The sequence below is a fragment of the Eubalaena glacialis genome, chromosome 1, assembly GCF_028564815.1.
Source record: "Eubalaena glacialis isolate mEubGla1 chromosome 1, mEubGla1.1.hap2.+ XY, whole genome shotgun sequence".
Taxonomy (NCBI): domain Eukaryota; kingdom Metazoa; phylum Chordata; class Mammalia; order Artiodactyla; family Balaenidae; genus Eubalaena; species Eubalaena glacialis.
In genome coordinates, this window is record NC_083716.1 from 10,115,306 (window position 1) to 10,132,642 (window position 17,337).

At 49.2% G+C, this 17,337-nt stretch overlaps 1 protein-coding gene across 15 annotated transcripts in view; it reads left to right on the forward strand.

The window, feature by feature from the left end:
* Positions 1–1,694: 1,694 nt before the first annotated feature.
* FGFR2 (fibroblast growth factor receptor 2) overlaps positions 1,695–17,337 on the forward strand; it is a 103,232-nt gene continuing 87,589 nt past the window's right edge. For 9 of the 15 annotated variants that reach the window (XM_061188038.1, XM_061188108.1, XM_061188484.1 and 6 more), the window contains exon 1: positions 5,692–5,945. In XM_061188038.1, the coding sequence (XP_061044021.1) occupies positions 5,774–5,945 (172 nt within the window). In that variant the 5' untranslated portion in view covers positions 5,692–5,773. Of the gene's footprint in view, positions 1,812–5,647; positions 5,946–17,337 lie in introns of those variants that run through there. The other 6 variants (XM_061188638.1, XM_061188714.1, XM_061188796.1 and 3 more) reach the window with 1 other exon arrangement.

Here is a 17,337-nt window from a genome sequence, read left to right on the forward strand (position 1 = left end):
TTTCCAAAATAGAATTTCATAGCCATTTGCCTGAAGTATTTCAATGGATCTGTTACTCCTGGCTTTTAGGGAATTTTACATCAAAGTTCTCTGAGATGTATTGTGAAGAAAAATGATTTTCTAATGATGTGGCACCTTGAAAAAATATTTCCGTAAATGTTATGAAGTGTGCAGTGTCAATGACCCATGAGCAACTGCATTTCTAAATTCAGGAAAAGTCGATTTCCCAGGTCACTCTGGTAATACTGCTCCATCCATCTTCAGGACTCAAAAGCACTTCTGGGTTTAATGATCTTTTCTAAGGAAAAAAGAATTAAGGGTTTTATCTATATTGTCTTGGACTTAAGGCACCACTGCTTAGGAGCTGGATGAGTGAGGAAGGAGAGAAAGTATATTAAAGAATAAATTATCCGGTAGGTACAGCCTAGTGGAAAAGGTAAATGGAAGATATGAACTTTAACCAGTTACAGCTTGGCATTTAGTTGAAGAATCTGAAGATTCAGGGAGAGGAATTGATTTGCTCGAGGTCATACAGCTATTTACAGCAGAGTTGAGTCTTTAGAACCCTCCGAATTTATTGATCCAAATATATATTACCAAACAACACTTTTTTTTCCCTCCAGTTTTGAACTTTTTCTAAGAGATCCAGATTCAAAGTCAGGCTCAGCTGCTGCCAGTAACCAGCTCTTTAACCCTGGACAAATAACCTCTCTCATCCTCAGTTTCCTTACCAGAAACTGGGACTATTACTCTGCAGGGTGGCTGTGTCGATTAAAAAGAAGACTCTACTCCGTGTGTCCCACCCATAGCAGGGCCTCCATAAATATTCGTTTCTTTTCTCACTGCTCTCGTTTTGAAGGACAGAGCAGCGTAGCGTCCAGCAACCATTCCCAAGTTGCTTCCTCTCCTCTCAGAGTTTCAGTTGCATTACACTTCTCCCCCCAATACCACGCAGACGCATTTTAAAGTCTCTTTCGGGGGGTAGAGCAGGCATTCTGTCATTTGTTTTGACTTGAAATAAGACAACGTAACGCAACCGCCCGGCAAACCGTCGGTCAGGCCAACTCCCGAAGGAAGGGGGCGGGGGCGGGGGCGCGGGACCCGGCCTTATTCACCGAGGATGCTGCTGCCTCTCTCCGTCCCGGTGCTGGCCGGGCCCCTCGCCTTCCCGGCCGGGGTCTTGGGGCCGCTTGCAGGCGTCGGGAGCCGCGCGGAGCAGGGGCGGTCGGGGCGCGCGGCGCTGATTGGCAGAGCGAGCGCCGCCGTCCAGGAAACGGCTCGGGTTTCAGCGGGGGCGTGACCCGCCGGGAGGGGGCGGCGGCGGCGGCGGCAGCGGCGGCGGCGCGGGCGGCGGCGGCGGCAGTGGAGAGCGCCGCGGAGAGCCGAGCGGGCGGGTGGGCGAGCGAGCGCGGCCGCCACAAAGCTCGGAAGCCGCGGGGTCTGCGCGCGGCGTAGCTGTGGCCCCGCGCGGCGACGCCTTTCCATGCTGGCTGGGCCCGGCCGCGAGCCCCGGGCGCCCCGAGGCCGCGGCTTTCCTGCGCGCTCCGAGCGTTCGCAAGTTGCGAGCAAAGTTTGCTGGAGGAAACGCCAAGCCTGAGTCCTTTCTTCCTCTCGCTCCCCAAATCCAAGCGCAGCCTGCGGGCGTCATGCCCGCGCGCCTCCGCAGCCTGGGGTGCGCGTGAAGCCTCGGAGCCTTGGCGCCGGCGAGGACCCAAGGACCACTTTTTTGGGGGGAGCTCGTCGTTTGCTCCGTCCCGACCCACGCCGGGCGCGGGGACAGAGCCGATCGCCGGGGATCGTTGCCATTCAAGGTAACCGCCGTGGTGGGCCCCTCGGGGAGCCTCGCGGGACGGGAGAGTGGGCGCCGTGAAAGCCCGGGCCGCCGGGTGCACGGTCCCCCGAGCGGAGGGCTGGCACTGTGGAGGCTGCTCCCTGTCCTCCCTCTTTGGCTGCATAGGTGATGGGGGAGCTGGGTGCATGCTGACGGCTGGCGTTAGGGAAGTTCTGCCTCTATCACCCCCATCCAGATGCTGACATCTGCCTCTGGCGCTCACACCCGCCCCCCTGTCAAACTCCGGCCGGCGCACTCCCGCCAGCCCGGCGAGATCCTCCGACCCGAGAGCTTGCGGGCGAGCGGCGGGGCTGCCTCGCTGGTGGCACAGCCGCGCAGGTCCGGAGCTCGGAGGGGCATCTGCGGGGTGCCTCGTTCCGGGGCCCGGGGAGCACCCGTCCCGTCCCATCCAGGCCCCGACGGGGGTGCCCTTCCCCGGGAGGGAGCCGCTGGGGTGGGGCCGGCGACACCTCTGTAGGGTAGGAGATGCTCGGGGGTGGCACATTTGGGGAGGGGGCTGCTCCGGTTCCCCTATTGCAGTGCCGGGCGCCCCTGGCCCGCAGCCGCCGTCGGCGCTGGAGGGAGCCCGGCGCGCCTGGGGCTAGGGGGCGAACTGGACCGACTTTTTCTAGTTCGCTGCCTGCTCCGCCGGGAGCAGCTCGGAGATGTCGAAAGCGCAGGCGAGTTCTAACTTGCGCGCTCATTCTTTCGGCGGCCGGACCGCGCCGGGGAATCAGCCGGGGGCCGGGCCAGGAGCTGGCTCCGACCCTCGCGGCCAGAGGGCCAGGCGCAGAGGTCCGGCCAGGGGGCGATGAGTCTCCGCCGCTCCCCTCGCCGTCCGCTCCCTTGCAGACTCTTCTCGCGACCTTCCTTCCTCTCGCCCAATTCAATAAAACCTACCCTTAAAGGCAAACCTGCTTTCACCCATTATGTGTTTGGTGTGAAACGCTATCAACATTTAAAACCCCATTGTCCCCTTGGTCCCAAATCCCTGTAAATCTTCCACTGGCCTCGACTCATTTTCATCTGAAAAGCCTGTTTAGTTTGAATAGAAAAGCAATCGGGAGCCCTCCTCTCTCTCTCTCTCTCTCCGTGGAATGTCAATTAAAATGCAGATTTCTCTGAGCTCTTTAGCGCCCCGAGAAGGGGGAGAAAATCAGATATTCCAAGCAAACAAATGAAAGAAGTGCCACAATGAAGCCGGGTTGGTGGTGTTCGGTTCTCCCGAAGCGGCGGCAAGTCCTCATTGGCTTGCCAGTGTTAACAGGGAAGAGAAGGTGGTCCCAGGTCAGCCTGTATTTTGTATTTTTTGAGATTTCAGTATGTTGAGGAATCCCCACACCCACCGCATTTGACCCCTTGAGAGGCCCCTGCCCTGTTAGCTGTGGGGAGAAGAGGAGGTAGGGAGGCTCTGAGCCAGGAGGTGGATCTGCCCCCTGGGGGACCTGGGTGCCCCCCACCTTGCCTGGCTCTCTTGACTGTTGTGAAATATACTGGGAACAAAACACCCAAGTGCTGGTCATGGGCGAGCAGGCAGACAGACAACCTCTTAGGGGTAGAAACTCAGGTAAGGTGGGCGCTGTATGGGCTGTCTTCTTGGAGGGTTGGGGGGGGGGGTGGTTTGGGAATGTTCTGGTAAACCGAGAAGCCCAGCATCGACCTGGCATAGGGACCACTCCCCAGCCAAGCCCTCTCGCTTGTCACTTTGCCTGTCTTTGGGGGCAGGCTTGTGCCGAGGTGAAAATGGACCAGGGGGACGGGTGGCCATGAAGAGCCATCCATCACTGGGAGGGTGACAACTCCTCCCGCGCCCAGGCGGAGAAGAGAGTTCCCTTTCAAGGGGAAAAATAAACACGCTGGGGCTTTCACTGAGGCTCAGACTCCAGGAGGGATTATGGTATTGAAGGCAGGAAGCCGGGATTGTGGCCGCCAGCGGCATGCTGGGCCTGTGTTCCCAACACCGAGCCTGGGGACCTCATTATCCTGCCTAGGAGGTCCCTCCATACTTTTGTCCAGTCTGGTGAGGAGTTGTGCAGACCTGCCGCCCTAGGCCTCCACCTTCCAGAGATTTGGGAAGGGGGTGGCCGCGGGGCCTGGACCTGGACCTGGAAATGGCTAAAAGTCAGTTTCTGGTGCAAGCTGATGGGATGAATGAATGGTCTGGGATTCAGCTGAGGTCACTCACTGTTCACCTTGCCCTGCCTAGAGCAAAGGAAGCTCCTCTAGGCTGGGACAGGTGGGCAAGGGGGCTGGGGAAGCAGCCTGGGGCCCACTCTCCTGCTAGGATTTAAGATTGTTCCTGTGAGGCAGAAAATTCCCATGCATTCTGGAAATGCTTAGTAAATCAGTGAGAATGTTTGTGTGTTTTCCTCCCACGTGTATGTAGAAATAGATATGGAATTATCTTTTGAGGCTCTTAACTTGAAGAGGAAAGAAAAGTTGGCCAAAAAATCCTTCAAGCAGTCTGAAAACAGGGTGGGCGCACATGCTTTTCTTGCTTGTGCTGTGAATCACACCATTTCACATGTGCTTTCTTTGAAGCAGAGATTTTCTTTATTCCTCCTCTGGAAGTGGTGCAGCATCTTCTTTTCCCTTACCCACTTTAATCCTTAGTTAAGGCTAAAAGTTTTTTCTGATGTAGCTTTGGGGAGGCTCCAGCAGTATTGAAATCGTATGTCATAATTCGAAATATCAAGTCATGCAAAAAGCGTGGGGTTCAGAAAGTTCTCACCCCTACTCTCAATCCTATAAAATGTGGTTCATTCATATATAGTTCACAGAATCTCTGACTGTGTCGATCAAATTCTCTAAAGTTTGTGCATTTCGGTTCTATACTTAGTAATTTATACCGAACAAATTTAAAGTTATTTGGAATATCTTAAGCGTGGAAAATTTTCTTTGCCTTTGGATCAAATGAGTGAACAGAATAGCAGGTTGGGCACCCCCTTGTAACTTCTGCTCTGAAATTTTAGCCAGTAGGTTAGCATACTGAAAGTTATTGGCCCAATCACATACCTTGATAATAATTTACGTATCATCAGAAGCAGCATCATTAATAAATGCCTGTGATATTCATCAGAATTTGCATTTGCTCCATTTCTTAACCCACTCTGTCTGAAGACATTCTCTAGGCCTGGGTTGCCATTAGTCATAGTGGAACGGGATTCAGCCTTCGAACCTCTTTTTGGATCGGCTGCTTTGAATGTATTGCAGTTCCTTTCATTCTTTGTAAGTGGCTGCTTGGCGAAAGATTGAAATACATTTCTGCGTTTGAAAATGAATCTCGACAAGTGTAAACTGGTAGGAATTTTTGGTCGCCTTCCTGGGGTTCTTTTTACTTTGCTGGTCTCCCTTCTTCCTGAGGGCTCCAGTGAGGGTGGAGCAAACCGCTTCGCTCCAGCCCCCAGAAGCAGATGCCTCTGAAGGCCAGTTGGCCTGAGAGAAGTTAATGAGAGGCGGGTATGCCAGCCCGAGCATCATTAACTTGCTTTTGTAGTTGCCCTTGAAACCAAGGTCACGTTGCTTCTGCTTTTTGAGGGCGGTGGAGGTGACAGTGGGTAGGAGAAGAGAGTACACTTTGCCTAACTGAAGTGGCCGCACGTATCTGTGTCCTGTAGCTACTCTTTTTTTAATCTCTGTTTCTTAAAAGTAGGCTTTCTAAACGATCAGCCTAACACCTTTTGTGGACCGGTCTGGTGGAAACCCCTGGGACTCACGTGCGGAAGGAAGGCATTTGCAGATCATGAAAAGGAACTGGGTTGAAATGAATTGGCGTTGGGGAAGATTTCACTGACTTGCCGACTCTCTCTCCTCTAGAGGCTACGGCAGCAGCAGAAGTGGCTGCAGGGCCAGCAGAGGCTGTCACAGCACCTTGGTTCCCGAGCCCACCGCCGGCTGAAGGCATTGCTGCGGGCAGTCCATGCTCATAGAGGAAGTGTGCAGATGGGATTAACGTCCACATGGAGATATGGAAGAGGACGGGGGATTGGCACCATAACCGTAACCATGGTCAGCTGGGGGCGCTTCGTCGGCCTGGTTGTGGTCACCATGGCAACCTTGTCCCTGGCCCGGCCCTCCTTCAATTTAGTTGAGGATACCACGGTGGAGCCGGAAGGTAAGTTGTTTAATTTCACTTTCAGGGTACCAAGTTTGTTTTGGGATTTGTCCGGGGAAGTGGCACTTAGGTCAAGGCCTGTTTGAGAATCAGCTACCCCTTGCGTTGTAAATGAGTCTTCCAAGAGCAAGGGAGAGTGGGCTGTCTGCTCCCCGCAAGCCAGAGATTACGAGAGAAGGTTCCCAGCTGTCACACTGCAGGCAGAGTGGTGTAGTTTGGTGGTTTCTTGGCATGTGCGTTTCTCTGAGCGGGGTGAGGGAGACTGCGGGCCGTGTATCCAGTGCCCAGGAGAGCCGTGGAAGGGGAGCTTGCAGCTGAATGCCATCTAGGGCTTCCTGCAGGAGCATGCTTACCGGAGAGAGTCTTGTTCACAATGTAAAGAATTGCTGTTTTCTGACAAAAGGAGTCACTAAGGGAAATTGCCAACATCTGAAATGCTGACATTTTCTTTTCATTGTCTAAGGAGAAAAAGCAGCCTCTGAAGTTCAGCACAGAGATGCTTGACACATTACATTCTTTTGAGCCATTGTAATTCATAATACTTAAGCAGTACATCACAAAGCGGCAGATTCTATTTTAGGTCAATTTGAAGTGTACCTGGGCCTTTCCTGAATCTCTGAGAACTTCCAGATCTAACAGGGTGTGCATTGGTGTTTCAGCTTTGGAAATTGCATGAAGGCAACACATTATGCATTTTGGAAAGTACAGAAAGGCATGAGGCCAGTTGTGAGCACCAAACAGGGCTGAATTATCCCGCCGGGCAGATTTGGAACCTCTTCCCCAGGTCCTTCTGAGACGTCGGTAGCCAAGCCTTGACTTGGTGCAGCACTGAAATCTGTCATCAGTAGGGAATATTGGTAGCTGAGCTATTTTTCACGTGGTAATCTGAGAATAAAACGGCAGATCCTAGCACTCATCGCCACTTAATGAACCTGTTTGCTGAGAGCCCACCTGGTGCCTGCTGAGCTCGGGGGCCTGAGTGGGCTGGGGTCAGCTCAGCTGTTCTGGAAAGGCACCCAGCACAGAAGAGGACCGCAAGCCCGTCCAGGACCACGCGGGAGGGAGGGCTGTGTCCCCATCCGAGGGGGGCTCCCACTGAGACCCTGAGTCAGGAAGCATAAAGGCATATCTTTTTCTAAGACGGAGGGACTTCTTACCGGAAGCAGTCCAGCAGTCGTGAGATGAGGCTTGCGCCCTTTTTCTTACACAGAGGTACGGACGGAGGCTTTATAATGAACAGGTGCGGTGACATCGCCGAGGCTTCCAGATCTCCGGGAAGGGAATCTGGTAGGAGCTTGTGTCTGTCACTGCCTCCTTGTGACATAAGCATGGCTGTAATGTGCAGTGGTGATGCATTTTTAAAGGGCTTAACTTGAGGGAAGAGGGTCCTGGTTCCTGAAAGTCATGCCTGTACTTCTTTAATTTTGCTAATAATTAAAATGGATGTTTCTCTAATTGCCAGTTTTCCCCCGAATGCATGGCTCAGCCCACACCGAGGCAGCTGAGCTGGGATTTCCCAGGAATGGCCCAGGTTAGGAAGAAAATGTCATTTTTCATTTAGACTTTCAGGGCAGCATTATTGGGAGTTTATTTCAACATAAAGTGTAAAATGGTCCTGGAGGACTTCTTTTTATCATATTTAATTATTGAAGAGAGTTTAAAATATGTGTGCACATACCGGAAGAAAGAGGTGAGGCAGAGAGGGGGAAAAGTAGTAGACAGGGATGAAGTCCCCACGGTGGTTCTTTGTTAAAAATGTGCATCCAACAATGTGAGTATTGTTGGAAGCAGGTCTTCCCAACTTGGCATCTGTGGATGCACTTGCGGGTTGAGGGGAGGTGCCTGAATTCCCTGAAATGGTAGGTCATGTTTTGCAGATGTCCTTCTGTGCATATTTCGGGGTTCATAGCTCCTATGAGGTTTGCGTCCAGAGTTGTGAGAGGTTAAAAAAAAAAAAAGATTTAGTGGAAGCCGCAAAACCCTGCAAAGAGGTGACTTTGGAAAAGCACACAAACCCCTGGACCTCAGTTTCCTTCCCTTTCTGTCATCTGAGGGTTGGATAAGACAGTCTTCAGGGTCTCTTCATTCATGCTAAATGAATATTTATATCCTCAGAAGCCTTCTGATGACCTGCCTCAAAAGCTTGCTGGGAGATTTAGGTGGGCCTGGACGGAAAGTGCAGTTAGCACAGGGCCTGGCGTCTAATGAGCACCTGGGACGTGTTGTCATCATTGTTCCCAGTGAGCTGGGCACATGCATCTTCCCAGTCCCGTGGGCTGGCTGTGTCAGTTGCCACAGTGTCAGAAAACATCTAGGCTTTTGGAGACAGTTGAGAAGAAAGTTGCTCTCTAATGGAGGAGGCCCTTCGTGTTTCCAGGCAGCTGTGTTTGCTTTCTGTAGGGTCTGTACTTCCCCTTTCAACTGATTTGAGCCCTAAGATGAGCTCTTCCAATGCCGGAGTTTTGCTTTGGTGTCAGAGGTTGTTAGGAAGGTAATCTAAATATAGATGAGGAAGAGGAGATTTTAGCAACTGGAAGCAGACTAAGTAGGGCAGCTCCAGTTTAGGCTGTGGTACCAGCTAATTGGAGGGAGACAGACAGAGAGTCCCCCATCCATGTGTGTGCATCAGTCCCTGTCTGTCCTCCATGGTGAGTTTAACTGTAGCTTTGGTTAAAATAAGTTCAACCTTGACCTTCTAGTGCACAAGGCCTTATCTTATTTTTGGTTTGCTAATTGGGAAGCTCAGTTTAGATAATGTGTATTGGGCTGGACCAGAGGAAAATTTGTCCAGAGAAAAAGGTGACTAAGTTCCAGGAAGGACCCTGAGCCCTAATGCTAGAGGGTCCTTTTCCAATTGTCCCAGCTTTGTACAGTATCATGTCATCTATCATCACCCTATCCCATCCATCATCATATCATGTACCACATCATCTCATCTACAATGTATCATCATATCATATATCCCATCATCTGTTATATATCATTTGTCTCTGGACACATTCTGAAGTGGTAGCAGTAGGTTTGGGTCTACTCAACTGACTTAAGAAAATAATCTCTAGAAGATTTTAGTTGTTAATATTCCAGACTAAAAATGAATATTTTCAACTGGCCATTCATTTTTGTAGGTGACCAGCTGAGAAGGGTTTAAACTCAGTTGACTCAAAGGGGCCAGTCCTCAATGCCAAGTACTGTTCTGTTGATTAAGATTCTAATTATTTAAAGTATAGTCAAGCTTGATTACCCTGGGGTGGAGGCGACTCTTACTTTCAAGTTCTTCCTGACATTGTCACCTACTCTGGTTAATTAAGTCATTGTTGACATTAACGACATCTTTGTTTACATCAGCCCAGTAGGAGCTAAAATAAAAGGGCTTTTCCAACCCAAAACCCTTAATTACTTTCCCACCCTCCACAAAGTGTCATTCTGAAAAGCAACAACCTGGGAAGAAAGTAGTATGCCTTTTTTTTCTTTTTTTTTTTAATCAATTTTTGGGCAACCTTCTGAGGTGATGCTGACTGATGTGGGTTGGTTCAAAGTTCAGTAGCAGAGAGATTGAGCAGGGGGTCCACACGGAGACCTCCCTACCTCAGATTTTTCCAGTATGGTTTAAGTCCTTTGTTAGAAGTACTGTAAATGCCATGATATCAGCCATACGCATTTAATTGCAAGTTAAAAGAAAAGAAAAAAAGAATATATCCGCATACCAAGAATGAATGATTTAAAATAATCTTCTGTTTTGTATTATCTGCATCTTTGTTCCTCAATATGAGTGTTAATATTTAAGAGTTGACTGTAACTTGATAGTTAGCTTAGGAACAAGGACTTATTCTTGGTAAATTAAACCAAACGTAGGCTTATGCAGTTAAATACACAATGAAGTACACATTCTTTATTAGTATATAAAGTATTTCACAATTCACAGACAAAGAGCTGTGTTTAATATTACTTCTAGAGCAAAAATTTGGCAAGCCCAGAGAATTGGTATTTGTATACTTTCTATACTGGCTCGCTCTCATCCAGATTCCAAGTGTGTGTGTGTGTGTGTGTGTATTTTGCCTTTTTATTTTAACCAGTTAAAACACTGAGTACCTACTAGGTGACTAGTCCTTGCTAGGCCATAACTGAAGACTTGTTGCTCTCAAGTGTTTCCCACTCAGTTGAGGGTGAGAATTCAAATAACTAGAGCAATCCAATATGAGATGTCTCCAATATCAGACTTAATGAATAATTACATGGTTATGAAATAACTGGGGTAGTGTTTAAACAGGAAGAGTTTTGTTTAATGTTTGTATTCTCAATAAAATGTGTCCAGGAGCCCTCCCATTTGCAGTCTCTTGTTTGGGTATTTACTTATCCAGGGTAATTGTTAAAAGGCTACCCCCCTCTTTCATCAGAGTCTGGCTTAATTTTACATTTCCATTAAAAATGCTGTCTAATTTTAGTCTTTAAAGGAAAACGTGGGAAATTGATTTTTGGGTGCTGGCATCTTAGGCTCGGTGGGAAATACAGCTTGTGTGCTACTTTCTGCTGTGTTGGTTTGATTCTTAGCAGGGTGCTTGCCTTGGTAAGCAATTCAGAAGTGATTGTTTAGAAGTTTTTCAGGCTGTCCCACAAATGATTCTGATCCAGTGGGTTTTATGAGGCTGTGCAAAAAGGCCCATGGTCTTTATTATTACTTTGTTTTCCTGGAGGGATGACTTTAGCCTTAGGTTTTGCATCCTTTTTATGCTTTTGCTATATCCAAGTACGATTTAGAGATGGCTCTGCTTTTCCTGCTTCCCTGGCATTGCAACGCCTGATGCCACACCCTCACCCCACGTCCTTCTCTCTGCCTTGCCATCTTAGCAGTAATTTCTTTTAATTGATGGTGACAGTGCTGAAGGCCATAAGTGGCTGAATCGTGAACCTAATGTAAGGGCTGAACGTTTGGCCTTAAGCCAAAGAGGTGGGTTTCTGATCATTATATCCAAGATGAACAAACCCCGAAGAATTCAGCTTTGACTTCTTAGAGGCTTAGAGGCTCTTGAACTTGAGTTTTTAAAGCTATGCACAACTCGTGTTCCATTTTGCGGACAGTGTTTATCTTCATGGGAAGCCTTAAGGCTTTCTGGCAGCCCGAGAGTCTGCACAAACTGACCACTTCCTCCTGCTTACCCAGATAGACCTGGAGTGACCCAGCCAGGTTCAGTTCTGGCTTTCCTGGATCAGGGAATGTGAGGAGGTGGGGAAGGGAGCTGAGACGGAGTTCTGTAAAGAAGTCTGGTTGAACAAGCTCTTGGCCTTTTCACTATTATGGTCCCCCATGTCTTGGAGATGTTTCCTTTTGAAATTAACAAAGGTCACACTTTTCCCAAGTTTTTTTTCCCCCGTGCTCTGATTGTTACTACCCCATTTTGGGGCATGACAGGAAATCCAAAATGGTAGCCACATCAGTGGTAGATGGTGGTTGCAGGCTTTCACTGGCCTCTGTTTGTATAACTTCAGGCTTTTACCATTTATATAATCATGCAAAAGGGTATTTTTAATTATCAGGCTAGACCACTGTTGTCCATGAAGAGCGCAAATCAAGTAAAATAGGCATGCGTTAGAGTTTCAGTAATTTTGGTTTTAGGAAACTTGTACCATGATGGCATTTTAAGATGTTGGGTGTGAGCTGTTGACATTTATTCCACTTTGGAATACCATAAGTAGTTACGTCCCAGTCTGGACTTCTGCCATTTCATGTGAATATTAAAAATTTCAACTTCTTTTTGACTGTACTGAGTCAGGGAGCTAAGGTGTGGCCTACTCTTTGGTTTAACCCCTGTCCAACTAAAGCATGGTAAATTCCGAGTCGTGTCTGAATGGAATGCACATATATAGAATGTCGGGTCGTGGTGAACATGTTTTATGGGGAGGTCAAAAAAACAGCTTAGAAGGAAAATACTGACAGATTCAGAATTGAGGTCAAGGGACATATATATTTTATGATTTATATACAGCACTTTACTTGAAAGAAAGAACCCAGTTCTGAGCTCTGACATTAATACAGTAAACTCCGTATATATCGTCATGATTATTTTCTAACACTAGAACTCCTTCTGAGTTACTATGTGTGACCTCTTTTTAAAGGCCAGTTTACTGTTAAGTTTTGCCATACATAACCAGCTGTAATGTTATAAAAATATCAAGACATCGAAAAGGCCAACTTTGTGTGTTGCAGGGGGCAAAGGGGTAGGAGGTGGGGAGGTGCTATAAAATGAATGGAAAGATCTTTGCAGTGGTGAGTTTAGGGTTTAAACTCTTTGAAAACCCTTACACTTCAGATTGTGAGTAGACAGTGAGTTTGTCCCAAAGGAGTGTGGCTGCCTTCAAGGCACCTCCTTCCTTTGGGAATTCCATGGCGGTCCAGTGGTTAGGACTCTGCGCTTTCATTGCCGAGGGCCCGGGTTCAGTCCCTGGTCGGGGAACTAAGATCCCGAAAGCTAGCTGCACAGGTGGTGGCCGCCCCTAACCCCCGCCCAAAAAAAGACACCTCCTTCCCATCCCGCTAAGCCCCCTGGATCTTGACCGAAACTTGTTGCCTTTTTAGCTGACCCAGGTAGGCGCACAATTAACTATACATCCTAGGGTTCAAACAGAAGATCACTCAGATCTTTAAAAGACCAGGAATCCTCTATGTAATTAGCCTAAATTCTGCATCTGACTTTTTTTTTTTCATAGAAATGAATAAAATCATTTAAAATGGTATGTAATGTGCTTTCTGGGGACAGAAGGAACTTGGCCTTGGGAGCTAGACAAAGCAGATTTGAATCTTTCCGTTATCTACTGGTGCTGTGACCTTGGATAAGTTAGATAACCTCTCTGAGCCTCTCTTTCTTTATCTAAAAATGGGTCTGATAACGTCTATCTTGAAAGGGGGACCAGGAAGATCAAATGCAAGTGTATGTAAAGCCCGTACAGTAGTTCCTGGCAGATAGTAGGTGCTCAGTGAGTGCTAGTTTCCTCCCTGCCCCACCCCACTTCCTTGTAGAGGTAAAAACCTGAGATAGGATGTCAAACCAATACTTCTGGGATGTTTACCCTACGATATACAATGACAGATCTTCTGATGAGAGGCGTTTACTTTAATTAAAGTAGAAAGGGAGCCTCTCCAACCCTTTTTATTATCTTGGGCGTTTACAGGTCTGGACCTTAGAAATGGGATTCTCTTGCTGCTTGCAGTCCAAATGGTTCAGGGTTGACATTTTTTTTCCCTGTCGAAAAAAGTCAGTTGCAGCTATGTAATAACGGCAGGATATGTGCTTCATAAGGAGCAATATATTTTGGCAAGGGGTTCTGTGCTTGGGGCTTCCAAACAAAGGATTGTCAAGAGGCCCCGTGAAGAAGGATGGAGAGGGACTTCGCTGACGCCCAATGGTTAGGACACTGCGCTTCCACTGCAGGTAGCACGGGTTCGATCCCTGGTCGGGGAACTAAGATCCTGGATGCCACGCGGCGTGGCCAAAAAAAAAAAAGAGAAGGATGGAGAGAGGTTTATGGGATTGGTTGGCGGGGAAGGGGGTTGTCACACACTCTGCTTTTGTCCTGGCCTGTGTGAGAGGAGCTCCATAGCATGTTATGATAGGCTCTGCCAGGTTGGCCTGTAGTGACTTCCCCCGGGCAGCCTGCTGGGCCTTCCTTAGGTGCACAGGTCTTCCAGTCTTCGTGGAAGGGAGCTCAAGGAGACTGTTATGGTACCCATGGTACTGGGGGTGTGAGTGGGGGTGGGCAGTGTGGATGGGGTCGCATTCTATTAGCCCATTCCTTGAGAGGATGACGATGCAGGTGATGGTAACAGTAATTCTTATTACCATCTATGAAGTGCCTGCTGTGTGTTGGACATTGTGCTAGGTACCTTGACATATTATCTCTAATCTCTTTTCCCCAGTTTTATTGAGATATAATAGACAGCACTGTTTAAGATGTATGGCATAACCATTTGAGTTACATATATTGTGAAATGATTACCACAATAAGTTTAGCTAACATCCGTCATCTCATACAGGCACAAAAAAGAAAAAGAAAAAGAAAAAAATATTTTGGGACTAACTCTCTTAATGACATTCATATATACCAACCATAGAGCAGTGTTAACTCTAGTCATCACGCTGTACATTATCTCCCTGGTACTTATTTCCCTCCTAACTGGAATTTTGTACCTTCTGAACCACCTTCCTCCAATACCTCCTCCCGCCACCATCTCTAATCTTAGTAATGCAGCTGACCCCAGCTGTTCACATTCCCATCTTATGGCTGAGACTCTTGACTGAGACTCTTGGAGATGAAATGATTCCTCCAAGGCCCCATAGTTAGTGAGTGTGTGTCCAGGCCTTGGGGTAAATTAATTGGTGCAACAAAGATTTCCCAGTGGCCTCCTCTTTCCTGAGCAGGTGAGTCTTCTGTGGAATACTGTGGGGATCTCCTCATTCGTAAATCTGTCATTTGACTCTTAAACCTGTAAGGACACTGCTGGTTGATGCTGTTTCTTCTCATCTGTCCACATCTGTTCCCCTAAAGCTATTTGAAGAAAAGTCGTAGGCAATAAAACCATTCCACTAATTACCACTTTGTGATTCTTCTGGAATGGCCTCTGGTGGTATGTCGCTTATTGGTAAGAAGCTAACCCTCTCTGCTGCGCAGGAGACCAGAGGGAGACTGCGCTGAGTCTCAGTTAGTGTCATGTGGCAGGAGTCAGGACAGGAAGGGCTGCCCACAAGGCAGCAGCACGAGGCCATCCCGTTTTCCTTGTCCCAGGTGCTTCAGGCGGTCTGCCCTGGGACCTACTCAGTGTTTTGGTTGTCAGTTTGACATTGTGTCAAGCTTTTCTTCAGCATTTCTGGTTTGAGATTGGGTCAAGGCCTACCTCTGCAGACTGGTATACCTGGGGCTCCTGCAACCTGTGGTCATGGACAGATACTGAGCCTTCTAATGTCAGAGGCTAGGAAAGCAAAAATAAATAAATAAAAGGGGGGGGGGAAGGAAAAAAATTCCAAGAACCAAAGGGCAGAGAGGCAGCAGCACCTATATACTTCCTGTAGCCTTGGCCAGGAAGGGTGTCCCGAGGGAAAAAAGAGGCCGGGGAGCAGAGCCCGTTTTCAAAGCAAACAAAGTTCACTTTGGTGGTTTTAAAAAAAGGAAAGTGAACTCTGAGCGGTTCCAGCCCGACGTGGAGGTGAATCAAGCCTGGTTGAGTCAGTTGCCCTCTGCGCCAGCCACGTGCTCGGTGACGCAGAAGACGCAGGCATTCAGGAGGGGGCCTCCGTGTGAGTGAGAGGTTGTAGGATGCTTGGCTGGAAGGTGGCACTGCTCGCTCCCTCTGAACCTCTCAGCCCTGGTGCAGCTGCGGCTTCCAGAGCCAAGGTCATCACTACGGCACACCTTTCAGATTGCCGCGTAATTGCTGTGGCTCCTTTGAGCTTGTCCCCCAATTATGTTGAGACCCTACTACGTCCTGCTGTGTGCCGGGCTCCGTGGGGATAGAATGACAAGCAGAGAAGTCTCAAGTCCTGTTGAGTGGGGGGCGGGAACTGGAACTGGCATTTGTCAAATACTTGAAAAAAACGAGGGGGCACTTCCAATCTGAGGTGAAGGTAATCGGAAGTAAAAGCATGGTGTGTCTCAGAGGGATTCGGGGAACCCCGAGGAGGCCAGGCCAGGCCAGGCGGGGCTGGAGGCAGCCTACGTGCCACGTTAAGGATTTTTCTGGGTCTTCCAACTGTGCACCTTCCTGAGGCTGGTCTTGAAGGCAGTGTGTGCCGCCTTGATTTGCTGGCAAGATCACCGCGTTGGCCCTAGTCAGCCCCGGCCAGATGTGCCGGCTAGGTTGCTCTGTGCCCACTTTGGGAATCGTCCTGACCTCTCTGCTGTCCGGTGAGAAGTACCTACCCTTAAAGGTATGGCGAGTGAGGAGGTCACGGGCAGCCCTCTGCTGGCACTTGGGTGGGTCATTTCCTCCTGCTCCTTGACAGTCTGGAGCTGCAGTTCCTTACCAGACCTACGTGGAGGCAGGGAGACGGCCCTGGGGAGCCAGGGAGACCTAGTGAACAGGATTCTGGTCCCCTCTTGGGGGCCTCACCTGGGGACTCAGAGATTCAGACAAGGCTCCTCCTCTTTCCATGGAGAGGGGTGACAATCTCAGCTTAAGAAAGGACCTGGTACGCTCTGTCCGCGTCTTGGGAAGCCAAGATGCTGGGGAGCCCTGCACAGCCTTTCCAAGAGCAAATGCTCCCGAGGGTTTTGAAAGGGCCTCTATTAGGAGGTAAGGGCTCTTCAGAGTTTGTTTCCTTGAAGTTTTTACCTCTATGCAAATAGGCGGCTTAGGGTTGGGGAGAAAGGTTAACCACCACGGTGGCGTGGCGCCTATCTTAATTTGGAATTTCCTGAATGAATGTGGTTTCAATCCTCAGGCACAGGATTCCCCTAGGGAGACTTTTTCTCTTCTCTGCATATCACGGGAGAAAAGTGATCCCTGTGGCTTGTCCTGCCTTGCTGGGTCCTGCTGGGCCCAGCCGGCTGGGAATGGGCCCTGCCCACCACAGAGGCTCCCCGCCCCCTCTGACTTCAGGGAGACCTTTCCCAGGGGCCATTCTGATCGAGCTGCTCGCTAAAGACCCCTCGGGCTAGGAATCCGTGCCTTCGCCTGAACAGGATTTCAGCGCTGGCCGGGCCTGAACTTGCTGAGGCCCGGGCTGCCAGATCAAACCCATTCAAATGAGGAGACCCATCTGTTTCCCAGTATCCAGCTGCTGTCCCTTCATTTGCAAATGGCTGGGATGCTGCTGGAGGGGGGACCAGTCTGGGGACACATCTGCAGACTCCTAACGGGTGTTGGAACTGGGGTCCTGCTGAGAGAAGAAGGGCCGAGCCGTTTAAGTAAACTTGCTGAACAATACCCCCAAAAGGTCCTGAGTGGCAGAACCAGAGGCAGCCTTGCCCTCAAGGTGTAACTCTTCACCTCCCTTTCCTCGTCCCGCTTCCCGTTTTTTCCCCTTTTGTTTGCCGCTGGGGCCGCTTTAAAAGTATTCATGTATTCAGAACGTACTCACTGAGGGAGGGGCTGGGGAAAATGTGCAATAGGATTTGGACATTGATTTAGGATTTGGGCATTGATCTAGGATTTGGACATTGATCTGACCTTTACGGGACTTAGAGGGCAAATGTATCCACTGGAGTTGGCACCATTTATGTCAGTAACGGGGCCATGTGAGCCACAGGTAACACTAAGGTGGAAAGGCGACCGCCCCTGAAAACTTGCTTCTGAATGTAGTCAGACTGCTGGCTTTGGAGCATGCTCTCTGGAACGCAGGCCACCTACCCCACTCACTGGAGCCCAGGTCCTCAAGCTAGTGGCCTCTGGGTCTGGCGTTCAGGG